Below are 13,326 nucleotides of genomic sequence, written 5' to 3'. Positions count from 1 at the left end.
AGGAAACTACTTGCTCCCATTGCAAACAGCATAAATTATGTATTCATATTAACTGAGGCTGTAAAATTTGTGGTGTGTGAGAGAACTTACCGAAGGGTATCTATGGCTTCTGGTGTATGGTAGAAATGAGGTGGATTGATGGTAACAGAGGTTCCTAATTTTTCAATGAGTAGATTGCAAACACTCTGCATTTTTCCAAAATCACTGAATATGATACAGACCTGGGAGTGAGTGAACACAGATATCACATGAGTAATATTTTCATTTTCCACTACGACTCAACACTTTTATTTAAATCAGTATAAAGCCAGACATCTACAAGGTAACTAAACATACTAGTCCTGTATATAACTCCAACATTTATGAACTTGTAAGGCTTCTATACAGCCCTAGAGACTAGCATTAGGTTTGCAACAGAAGAGGTTCATTAAATGGTTTAAAATGGAGGATTAAGAAATCGCTTTCTGAGGAAGTATGGCATTCTTGGTATGTAGACAATCTGAAGAATGAATGTGCTCTTTGGGGCACATGACTAGATGCATCCTGGTTCTTCCCTTTTTAGATTGCTAGATGTTAATTATGCAGAAGCTCAAGCAAAATGATGTGGAAAACATTGTGCATGAAGGAAAATGACATTTTAATTCCAAGTATTAGGTTCAAGAAACCTGAGCTATGAGATTAAGCTAAGCCGAGCCCAGTTCAGCTTGCAGTGGGCTCCAAATCCCGTGTTGTCTGAACAGACTCACTGCAGTGCTGAGAGGGAGCTGGGCATTTCAGACTTGGATTAAAACAGTTTACACACCTAAGGTGTCTCTGACTTTAAGAAGCATGAAATGAAGACGCATTAGGAATTCAGGTGCTTTTCCAAATGCTATGAAGCAGGCATCACTATCAGTCCTGGATCCAGAGCCCTACAGTTTTCCTGGTGGAAAGTCCAGGCAGGCAGCAACTTTCCAGGCAGGAGCCAGCTTTTCTCTGTGGCAGAGCTCAGCTGCCAGGACTGAAGCAATGACACTGAGCTGATACAGCATTCAGGAATCAGAAATATTGGATCCCTAACTCTTTTTCTAGAAAAACTAAAACCTCACCTTCACTTCCAGTACAGTGCTCTCACCACGAGTCAAGTTCACCTTCTCTCTTATCCCCGACTCCCTTCTTTTTACATACTAATACAGCTTCCACAGGAGTGGAAGAAAAAACCTGCAGTAAAGAAAATTCTACTGCCACCACCGGTGACATACCCCTGTGTTTGCTGCAGTCTATGCATCAATCTACCCCAGTGAAGGGATATGACATAGAAATCCAAGTTACACCATGTCAGCTGCACTGCAGCAGCTTCCTGTGTGCATACCAGAGATTCACCTTGTGGAGAATGAGATAATTCAAGGAAGCTGAGTCTCTCAGTGAGAGAGGAGGGAGCTACCTCATATACATAAAAGGGAAAAAGTAGTTATTGATAATAATCACAAAGTAATTAATGCTCCCATCTCGTTACCCTTGATAGCCTTTTGGTGTAGTACCTAAACCTTATCCTGGCTTGGATCCTTGCACTGGTTCAGTGGCTCTGGAAAGTGCAGTGTCGATTGAACAGAGACTGAAGATGAGGCTATGCCTACATTTTTTTCTTCAGTGGGAGTTTTTGCCATACATATAAAAAGCATACAACCCCCTGTGATGTTTTGCCAGAAAAGTGTCGCAGCTGTATTTTGTGGAAAGTCTCACTATGAGGACTGTCATAGTGTTTTCCAGCTTGCCATCAGCATTTACAAGATTTGTTCCTTCTAGGGGATGAAACAAAACAATGATGAAACAAAACGGGTCTTAAGCAGGAGATAAATTGCTCAGACTGGGGCACTTCTGGGCACTCAGAAACTTTATTGTTAAAAAAAAAGCACTTGATCAGGTACCCTCAGGGGCAGAAAACAACTGAGCAATAACTGATTTTGCTGTCCCCCTCCTAAAAAAATCCCAATTTTCATTTAGAGCTACATCTAATAAATTCCAGTTACAATTACAGAAGATACTTGAACATTAAAATGCAAAGAAATGTTTTAACATCATCAGTTATCAAGGTTAAAAATTGTGAAAAAGTAACATGAGGCTATGCAAAACTATTAGACACATTCCAAGGTTTGGATAAGGCTGTAAATGACAAGAAATTATGGTTTATAAGGAGGCAGGTGTATTAAGAAATGCACAAAACCAAGATAATCTTCATCCTATCAGAATGCGTGTTGGTTTAACACAGCCTGGTTTTTGGTGGGGGCAGGAGAAAAGCTGCTCAAAACTTTTATGTCCAGCACAGAGGCAATCGCTGAAGGCTCTGATGATGGGCAGGTTACCAGCCCAATTAGAGAAGCTGGTAATGCCTCTGTGATGACATATTTAAGAAAGGAAAAATGGCAGGAAGCTCTCCTTCTTCTCCCGAGGGGTGGTGAGGTGGCTGCTGGGGCCCGCACAGCTGGGGCCCTCCTGAGGGGCCACGTGGCCAGCAGCGAGAGCCACGGAGAGCAATTCCCTGATGCGGAGCCCAGACGAGATCAACCTCTCAACTGAAACTTGCAGACACCAACTTTCTTCCAAGTCAGGGGAAAAAGGAAAAGTGAGGACACGTGAGGAGAACCAACATGGTGGCACCAAGGTCAGTGAAAGAAAAGGAGAGGGAAGAACTGCTCCAAGCGCCGGAGCTGAGATTCTCCTGCAAGCCGTGGTGAGGACTATAATACAACAAACTGTTTCCCTGTAATTCATGAGGAGCACAGGGGGGTGCAGAGATCCATGTGCAGCCCGTGAGGAAGAGTACTCACGCTGGAGCGCATGGATACTGAAAAGCTGTAATCTAGTGAGGAACTCAGACAGAGAGAGATGACCCTTGCTTTTAGAGCTAGAGGAAGAGAGCCTTCGCTTCCAAACTGGAACAGCTCATCCTTAAAAGACTAAACCCCATGAACTAAAGTGAGCCCTGCTAGGCAGTTCTGGGAAGACTGCTTGGCCCATAAGAGGGACTCACGCTGCAGCAGGTTGGGGCAGGACTGCTGCTTGTGGAAGTTAAAACCACACTAGGAAGGTTCGCAGAGAGCTATCTCCTGTGGGAAGGATCCCACAGCACAGAAGAAGAAACTCTTTGCTTAAGCATACTGAAGATTTTTAAGAAGTGAAATACTGACCAAAACCCCATGTTTTGTTTCCTTGTGGGGTCGGTGGAAAGAGGGAGGGACTGGGAAAGAAAGGTGTTCTGAAGGTTTGCTTTAGTTCTCACTACCTTTTTTACTTTTAATTCTGTTAATAATAAATCTTCTTTATACTGTTTAAATTTTGAACCTGTTTTACCTTAAAGAATTTTTTTTCAATAATCCTTATCTCGACTCATGAAAATGAAGTTTTCAGTTCCCCTCCTCTGCTCAGCTATAGCAGAGGAAAATAAATAGATGATTTTTTTTCGTGGGTGCCTTAGCCAACATCAAACCACAACAGAACATCATGCAGTAAGTGAACTGTTACGATAAAGATATTATAGAGCTTTGTGATCTTATACACAACTTTATTCTTCTGCATATATTCCTTTGTTATAGCATGAATTAAAATTATCTCGTTAAGTTGAAAGTGTCTTGAATTCTTCATAATACTTTAAAATAGCTATTTGCCTGTGAATTCTTCAGTCTTCTAAAAATTCTTGACAGTAGACAAATGGTAAAGAGTTTATAGAACGAAGTAACACATGACTTCCAAGACTTTAAGTATAACACAGATATAATGGCAAACTCTTTAATAGAGAAGTGAGTGAAAGTGCCTTTTAAATTCATTTATATTGCTACAGTAGGCAAACATGCTGGTCAATGGAACTTCATTGGTTTATGAAGCTGCACTAATGAAACAAGGATATATGTAAAGGGAATGCAAGGAGAAACTAAGCTCTGCATAAAGAGTGGCCACACTGCTACCTCAGTGTGCAGGGCAGCCAAAACAGCAGCACTGTGGCTGGATTCTTCCAGTTCCGACCCCCGGAACTGCAACCACACAACTCTGGAACAGCAATTAAAGCTGGTCCAAGCTGCTTACAAGTGAACACTAAATCCAAGCAATTAGCTTTCCACATATAATCCTTGTTGTATAAAACCTAATAGCAGAAGAGAGATAATTGGTTAAGTTACCACTTAAGACTGAAGTTGTAAGCCTAAGCTTGTCTGTAGCCTAAAAGATAATTCATATAATAATTAATAATAGAGTTTTATTAATTTTTAAGTACAGGTCATCTAAAAAAGAGGGTGATTTTAGCTCTCAAGGTAGCAGGTGTCTCCATGAGGAAGTTAAAATCATTCAGAACATGACACTGATGCACACCATTTTAAAATCCAAACTTTGTTCTCCAAATTCTCAATCATTTCTGTATTTATTGGTGTTATTTAGATGAGAATGTGACTTAAAGCAAGCAAACTAAGGAGGCTGAACCTGTTTAAGAGGACTGTAAACCACAGCTCTGTAAAACAGCTATCATTTTAATGCAGGCTTCCAGGTTTACTTTGTAAGAATCTCTAAAGTTGCTGGGTAGTGATTAAAGTTTTATGTTCTAAAAAAATACATTAGCTAAACACACATAATTTCCCTCAGTGAATGTTTCAAGCACAGCATTTATTTGCTACTATGGCATGAATGGGCAAGAAAATATACTTCCTTTAGCAGACACTAAATGGGATTATTCCCATATCTGCATTTCACAGAGCAGTTTTTACCTGCAGAATTCTGAGCCAATTACCCAAGAAACAATGAACTTTGCTTTACCTAAAGCAAGCTGATGGCAGAGTTGTATAGAACAGACACAAATCCAGGTCCTGTGCAACTGTGGCCTAAGCAGATCTTGCATTTGCTCCCAGTTCAAGGAGCTAAAATAATGAAAAAAATAAAAGCTGACCTGGGGAAAAAAAAATGTTATTAACTGGGGCAGCTTTCTGAACTTACCAACTCCTTGCAAGAAGCAGAGGGCAGGAAGGCCTGTGGGTGAAGGAGAGTTCAGAATTGTTGGTCTGCTCACATTGCCCCAGAACCAAATATGCCAGTCTGTAGCATCAGGTAACTTTTAAAAAGCATTCATCTGAGAAGAAAACAAGTTCTGCACACACAGAAGACTGCAGCTGAACTGTGCTATAAACTGTAGTCATTAAATAGTTTTTTTGGACTATGCTGCCCTTATGCTCTTTGGTCTAAGAAAAGATAGTCTGCAAATTTTTACAGGTCCTTGACACACTTCTTAGCTTTTTATTTTATTTTTATTTTTGGTTAGGTTGAATACATACCTCTGCTTCCATTTGGTAAGTATTTTCTACTCTACTAAAATCTTCTGTTACAGTCATATTTTCTTCCTAAAACAAAGTAGAGGAATATAATCTTAAAAGACAGAAATTAAGCACTGCTGTATGTACATGGTGTCCTATAAAAGCTGAACTATTTTGGCATATTACTTATGACTTTGCAACAGAAATTTTGAATTTTCCGTGCAAATACCTTCAGTTAAAAACTAGCTGGATGTTAAAGACTTCTTGCATTATTCTATGTCAGTTACAGAGTAGCTCTATAATGTAATTTTGCTGCATTTCCCTTGAAGAGAACAAGTAGGTCATAAAAGTGGCTGCTAGGTAGAAGCTGTGTGTATTAGTGTGTACCTGTAAATTCACCTGGTACAAAAAAATCTAGAAGCTTCAATTGTTTTTAGAAAGTTAGTATGTGAGAAGTGCTTTTTAGGCCCCTATTTTAAGGTATTTTAGCAGCAGCAGCTTGTGGCAAGGTCATATGAACAATGACTGAACAGCTATTATTCTGGCATAACGGTAACCCTTGAAAAAGGCTGTTCCACCAGTGATACCTCTGTATCAACAGCAGTTGCACTGATCAACAGAATGGCTGCACAGAGCACTAGCAAATCCTGTAGGACTTATAAATAAGGTACTGAACTTGTGAAGATACAGAATAACTGCAGTTACACGTGAATATTTGATCAGCTTGCTAGTGGTCTAACAGTCATGTTTCTATCACCCATTTTGCTCTGCAGTAAACAGTTTGAAGGAACAATTTATTGTAAAATTACTCTAACATAGCAAAAAGCACAGCCTACAGTTTAATTGTAACTTTGCATGTAACACCCAGGAGCTGTAGTAAAGCAGATACTCAGCCTTCCAGACACTGAAGAAGTTTTATTTACTAAATTTAATTGCATAGGAAATATTTGCCTGCAATGTTGGCACATTTCAAAAGATGCTTTGTGTCAGAATACTTCCTACAGATGCTCAAATCTTCAAGTTTATCATGTAGCATGCCTGCATGCATAAGTTTATGACATTAACCATGAGAAGCATTTTCCTTTTAAAACATTATATGGTTTTATTACCACTGCACAGCAGTCTACAAAAAATTGAAATTTCAAAGTTTGTAACATGATTGATTGGTAGTGCTCAAATTCAAGCACAACAGTCCTATTTTTAGATATTTTCAGATAATCTTTTCTAGTAAGGGTAAGGATTAATAAGGACCAGTAGTCCATAAAAGCTGTATTTTTTCTTTTATGTGGCTGGCTGTGGTTTGCTAGAGTGATCAAAACAGTCTAGCACCAACAGCTCATTTAATTTACAAAATGGCGCTAATCTTACGATTTATGATAGAATCCAATTACAATTGACAAGAAAGATTTTTTTTCCCAGAGGTCTCGCATATCTTACAGAAATTACCACGCAGAAAACACAAACTTCTACAACTTGCACCTTACAGAAATAACTGTGCTGTAACACAGCTGTAAAGATAGAAAAAAGGCATTTGTTTCCCCCTGTCCCCTCTCCCTAATCCTTTTTAAAAACAGGTTCCCTTTCCTGCTGAGCAGATCCAAGCCTTGGAATTTGGCTGTGCCCTCCCAAGGTTCCTGTGTATTTAAGGACACTGCCATCCTGTGGCACCAGGTGCTATGGCAAGATCAATATTATGGAGTGAAAGATAATTTTGTAACATGTATTACAATATTTCCTTCACAGCTAATTTTAATCCCACCAAATTTGACAGTAGCTGTATGTGTTACTGAAGATAAATGGATGAAATAATTGCTGAAGTCATAACAAGGTGGCCTTCTGTGATACATTTTCTGTTCGATACTTCGCTTCCATTTGTGACTGTGTTCAGACAAAGATATGGAAAAGACAGGTGGGAGGCAACAGGATTTTAAATTGGAATCAAGACTGAGATTAGTTCAAAAGCAAAAATCTTTCTTCCCTACTGTTTATGTCTACTATTCATATTTTGTCTGAAGAAATACCAATTTGATTACAATAGCCACAGAAGAAATAGTTTTCACTGTGACTTAGGGAAAGCTGCACTTATGATGTGTCAGATGTTCTGGACATCTGGAATAACTTTCTCCATTTTCTAAATCTGTGGGCCAAGAATCACAGTAAAAAATTAAATGAATATAACAACATTGGTAACTCAATTACCCCAGAAGCCATTGAAGAACCCTTAACAGAATCACACTTGAATTTTGCTTATAAAGCCTATTTTCTATGTGGCATCACATCACTGCTGCAGGCACTCTAAAATAAACACAGATGAAAAAGATAGTCAATATCCCATCGAGCTTGTAACACCAAGTCTAGAAATGTGCTTTGCTTTATATTTTCACTCTTTTCAACTGAACACAACCTTATATAGCCCTTTCTCCTATCTGCTACTTCTGAACAATGTCTTCGCCACAGGACCACTGTGCCCACCCTCATGACACCGACTGTTTATAGGAATGACTGCTCTTTTCCCCAGAAGAGAACAAGGCAAAAAATAAATGGGTAAGTTAGCAAAAGCACACTTCAAGGAGGCAAGTATGTAACAATACACTAAGAGAACAGCCAATCTGCACATAAAATTATGTGTTCTGCTCCCAGTTAATGACTGAACAAAACTGTGAGACCTTTTTATGACACACAAGCCAAGCCTTAGCAAGGGAAAGTGTTTATAGTTTGGAATGTACACTAATGCCCGTTGGGGAAGCTATGCTGATATGTGTAACTGTAAATAAAAAAATATCTGGAGATACTTGAAAATGTCTCCTAAAATCTACTTGTACATTTGAACTGATATATGCAGTATAACTTGACCTTATGAAAAATAAAAATATCTGTACAATCAAAAGAGTTAGCTTCTTCCATCTGATCATGGCATTTTTGTTCTTAGCACTATGGAAATGGTTAATGAGAGCCTTGATTTATGCTCCTGTCTCCTGACAGTCATCCACAGTGTCTCCAGACAGTTAAGGATGGTGAGCACCTTCTGGGATTGGGTAGCTGTGCTCCAGCCTCTCATCCCCCCACTCTGTCTGGTCTGTTTGGCATGTGATTACAGAATGATAACCCAAAAACCTATGGTGAAAAAGTTTCTGCTGCCTAATGAAGAAATAACAGAAGTATATGTAACAGTTATTAGAAGAAAGACAAAAAGCAGATTTGTACTCAGCAAATGCAGGGTACTTTGAAGGTATTTCTTTAAATACATGGTAATATAAAAAAGTGATGCCTTACAAAGGTTTTTACCTTCATTCAGGGACATATTGACATTGGAAGGCTTTGCAACTGAGTGAGCAAACTTTAAAACCTTTCTTTAACTGACTGTATGGATGTGCATACATAACTGTGACTCCTGAATAAGTTTTGAAATATGGAGAATATTGTACATAAATCCAAGGATATATCCCAGTACAGACAATCTCTAGCCCAGAGCTACCAGGTATAGTTTGCTATTTTGTTTCATTCAATAACACTCTGACAGGTACAACAAATATTATCACAGTTATTTTAAACAAGGTGGCCGATGCCAATTGTTAGATATAGCCATTAAAGGAAACAAGTGTCATCTCCACACCACTCCCCAAATAAATCATAGGTGGCAAATATAAAATCAGTTTGCTTCTAGAGAAAGAGAAGAAAATGTTACTTTTGAACGGCTGGGCTGATTAAGAGAGATTGCTTTGAAGGCTGCAGGGAAAGTACAATCAATGGGGAAACCACATTCTGTGCTCTGAAGTGCTGCATATACTTACAGCACTCTATAAATAAATGCCACTATGTGCATCTCTTTCTGATTAAAATCCTGTGTAAATGTATATGGAAATCAGGTGCTGCCCCCAGGCATCCTGACAAACTGCTAATGCAAGCTCCTGCTGCTGCAAAGGTTATGCACTTCTGATCTCACAGACTTCCTACTATAGCAACAATAAGGGTTAAGGAAATTGTTCTGTGGATCAATTAAAAATAAATATATAGCATAGTCAGATGATTTCTAAAGAGGCCTTAGATAAGCTTGCAACAACGAGAACCATACGGAGATTGTGAAGAGAGATTAATTTTACAGTTGTCTAGAATGGTATTAGCTACAAGTGAAGTTAGCAAACGCAGTTAAGAACAAATTGTCAGCAGTGAGAGTTGTTAGTGGAAAAGCTGCAAGGCAAATAAAAGCTCCAGCAGTAGAGTGATTTAAAACTGGATGGAACAAAGCACTAAAAATTATACCGTGGGGAACTACTCTGAAAAAAACCCCCAACTTCATGTTGTTTTTCTCAGAGCTCCCTAGAGCTAACACTTTGTTAACACTGAGAAACCCACAACTCAAGCAGCATTTCACAGTCTCTAAACTAAGTAGAAAGAACATTTCCATTCTCCAACACACAGCATCTCTGAAACAGAAAAAGATTACCGTGAAATTATTGTAACTATAATAAGACACTGAATGCTCTCACATTGTAAAAACAGCCCACTCTCCATCCTGCTTGCCTGCTCACATTACATTTCTGAACCTGGCTGTATAAACCCAAATAAAACCACTTGTTTGTCCAAGTCATTCTTCAGTTTGCAATTATTTTTTCCATCCTGGAGTGGTGCACATGGCCCCTCTAAAGCACACTCACCTAATTAACACCCTGCCTACTCCTACTGTGTGCCATCCACCACGTGCTGGATGCTCCAGGCTATCCCAATTCAATCAGTCTCAAGTCAAAACTGGAAGTCAGTTGTTCAGATTCACTGTAAGGTAAATATCTGCAACTATCTTTTCAAATCTAGCCACACTCTGAAGAGCTATTTATTTACAGTCTGGATGAAAATGCCCCATAATTGGATAGCTCACCATGATGGTAGGTAAAAAGTTTATCATTTTGTCTACTAATAAAAATGAAGGCATGCTGAATTGCTATCTTTAAACTTCTGTTAACTCCCTTAATAGAATCTGAAGACATTCAACCTGTAATCCTGTATAAAAATGCACCAGTTTTGGCGGAACAAGTCATCCTGATGGCAATGGAACCCATGACAAATGCTGCCTGTGACAGACATGCACCTAGCCATGATCACATACCTAGCCCAGAGGAGCCTCCGTGTCTCCTTCCCATCTAGTCCCAGAGCTGCAATATGAGCTTTTTCAGGGGCTAAGTAGTCTTTTTTATTGCCTTCTTTATTCCTGAACAATTTGTATAAATACTACAGCGACAGCATAACAGTTTAAAAAGAAAACAGGTAATACTATTTTGGGGAAATGAAAAGTTGGAGCCAGTGTTTATCTCCAAAAGCAGGCAGCACCTGAAATGTGGGCATGCAATTTCACTGTGGGCACATCACTGTTTAGGCTGAGTAACTTACTCTCTTACTTTGCATTTACTAACACTGACTTGCACTGTAACATCATGCAGTATCAGGAAACCCTTCTGCAATTCTTTTTTACTCCACTGAATAATCTGGTGTTCACAGCAGACTCTATCATCTCCCTTTCTCCCCAGCTTATCTCTGAACACACTCAAAAGGCACAAACTTCCTAGGGAACTTCAATAACAGGTAACTTTCGAGAGCAACTGCTTATTCCTAAAAGATCAGGGTTATTTTTCCTGTTTTTAAGGGCCCTATGTGTAGGACACCGTCCAAAACTCTTTTGTGAAATCCAAAAACAGAATCAGCACAATTGTTAGGACAAGTATCACCCTTATGGAGCGTTTATTGTTTGGACAAAGCTTTAAATGCAAGACTATGCTTTTTTCATTGTTGCAAAATTACTTCCTGAGGCTAAAAAACTTACTGTGGTAAAGGAACTTTTTGGGTCCCCAAGGGACTTCTGTCAATTCAGCTATCGTGATGATATTCCATGTTTTTCAGAACCCCTCTACTTAAGTGAAACAAGAAAGAGGGAAAGAGCTCTGTATGTATTTGTTGCTGAGCTCTGGTAATCACATAGTTACTCTGACACAGATACAGGTTATGTCGCTGTGTACAACTTTATCGGTTTCATCTGCATGCACGGGCGAATGCTGTATTACAAGACCAAATCACATAATTAGGTTGGAAAAGACCTCTGGGATCATCGAGTGCAACCTATGACCGAACACCACCATGTCAACTAGACCATGGCACTGAGTGCCACCTCCGGCCTTTCCTTAAACGCCTCCAGGGACGGCGACTCCACCACCGTGGGAGTCGAAGCAGGATGGCTTTCACATGCTAAAAAAGAAACCTGTTGGAAAGCCCGGGTAGCGACATTTCATGTTTTCCCCTGAGGCGGGCATGGCTGCAGCCTTCCAAAGACAGGCAGGCTTTCGCAGCAGCGCCCCGCGGTTCCCGAGGGAGAGGGCCGAGAGCTCCAAACCTTTCGCTCCCCTGCTTCCCGCCGGCACCAAGGCCCTCCGCGGGCCCCTTTCCTCAAGGCCGCCCCGGCGGGACGGCACCGCACCCCGCCGGCTGCCGAGCGGGACCTGGGAGGCCCCGGAGACCGGGAACTGCCCCGGGGACCGGGACTGCCCGCCCGCTGCCCTCCTCGCCCTCCCTCGGGGGGACGCCTCAGCAGGCCCCGGGCGGCGGAGCTCACCGGGACTCCGCGCAGGCGGGCACTGTGGGCGATGTACTGCAGCCGGCGGGACACGCTGCTCCGCGCCGCCACGGCCGCCTCCTTGCGGCTGCCGAGCCGCAGAGACACCCGCGCCCGGTCCGGGCGGGCGCTCAGCTCCGCGCTGCCGCTCACATGCACCTCCCGCCCGGGCAGCGCCGCGAGCCCGGCGCGTCCCTCTGGGGCCGGGGCCAGGTCGAGCTCGGCGAAGACGCGTGAGGGCGGCGGCGCGGGCGGCGCCATGGCTGTGGCTATGGCGGCCCCTCACGGCACCATGGCAACCCTGGGGCGCCACGTCACAGCGCCCTCCCGCTCCCGCCAGCCGCCGCGCGGGCCCGGAGCCGGCCGCTCCCGCCGGGTCGGCAGCGGCGCGGCGCTCACAGAGGCACGGCGTCGTTAAGGTTGGAAAAGACCTCTGGGATCATCGAGTGCAACCTATGATCGTACAGCACCCTGTCCACTAAACCATGGCACAGAGTGCCACGTCCAGTCTTTCCTAAAACGCCTCCCGGGATGGCGACTCCCCCATCTCCCTGAACCTTCGGAGTCCCTTCTGATTTATAATCACCCTTTCTATGCAGAAATTCTTACTAATGTCCAACCTAAACCTCCCTGGTGCAGCTTAAGACTATATCCTATCCTGTCGCTGGTTCCCTGGGAAGTCCCTCCGCCCGTCACCGAGCAGGCTCTGCCATGGCAGTGTCCGAGGGTGGCACCCAGCCGTGAAAGTGACCAAGGCCAGGACAAGATGACAAGGTCCACGCCCTGGCCCAAGCAGGGTCAGCCAGAGCAGGCTGCCTAGGTCCATGTCCAGTTGCATTTTTAGTATTTCAAAGGATGGAGACTCCAGAACCTCTTTGAGCAACCCAAGTCACTGTTTGACCATACTCAAAGTATAGGGGTTTTATGTTCACCTGGAGTGTCATGTGTTTTAATCTGTGTCCGTTGTGTCCTGTCACGGGGCAGCACTGAAGACAGTCTGGCTTCCTTGTCTTCCATCCATCAGGCGTTTATATATAGACTGATAAGATCTCCCTGATTCCCTGATCTTTCTCCAGGCTGTAGTTCCAGCTCTGTCAGCCCTTCCTCATAGGAGACATGCCCCAGTCCCTTCATCATCTTCATGGCCTTTTGTTGCACTCTCTCCAGTATGTCCATATCTTCCTTGTATTGGGGAATCCAGAAAACATTCCAGGTGTGCCTCGCCACTACTGAGCATAGGGGAAGGATCGCCTCCCCTGACGTGGTGGCGATGCTTCCCCTAATCCCGCCCAGGATGCAGCTGGCCTGCTTTGCCATGTGGGTGCGTGATCCACCTGTTGTCCTTTTCTGCTTTCCAGCCGCTGAAGCCCCAGCGTGCACTGGTGCACAGCGTTGTTTCTCCCCCAGTGCAGGTTTTGGTGTTTCCCCTTGCTGAAATTCATGAGATGTTTCTCAGCCCAG

General features: G+C 42.5%; 1 protein-coding gene across 7 annotated transcripts in view; it reads right to left on the bottom strand.

Annotated features, from left to right (window-relative positions):
* IRAK1BP1 (interleukin 1 receptor associated kinase 1 binding protein 1) overlaps positions 1–12,158 on the bottom strand; it is a 30,752-nt gene extending 18,594 nt beyond the window's left edge. For 3 of the 7 annotated variants that reach the window (XR_004239428.1, XM_032104877.1, XM_032104878.1), the window contains exons 1-4: positions 11,866–12,158; positions 5,292–5,357; positions 4,957–4,989; positions 91–221 (exon numbers count right to left, since the gene is read on the bottom strand). Coding sequence is in view for 6 of the 7 variants with exons in the window: in XM_032104877.1 (XP_031960768.1) it covers positions 91–221; positions 4,957–4,989; positions 5,292–5,357; positions 11,866–12,126 (491 nt within the window). In the remaining variant the exon portion in view is untranslated. The remainder of the gene's footprint in view (positions 1–90; positions 222–4,956; positions 4,990–5,291; positions 5,358–11,865) is intronic. The other 4 variants (XM_032104876.1, XM_032104873.1, XM_032104875.1 and 1 more) reach the window with 4 other exon arrangements.
* Between the last annotated feature and the right edge of the window lie 1,168 nt (positions 12,159–13,326).

The sequence above is a fragment of the Corvus moneduloides genome, chromosome 3 (genome assembly GCF_009650955.1).
Source record: "Corvus moneduloides isolate bCorMon1 chromosome 3, bCorMon1.pri, whole genome shotgun sequence".
Classification (NCBI taxonomy): domain Eukaryota; kingdom Metazoa; phylum Chordata; class Aves; order Passeriformes; family Corvidae; genus Corvus; species Corvus moneduloides.
This window is presented reverse-complemented; position numbering and strand designations above follow the sequence as displayed.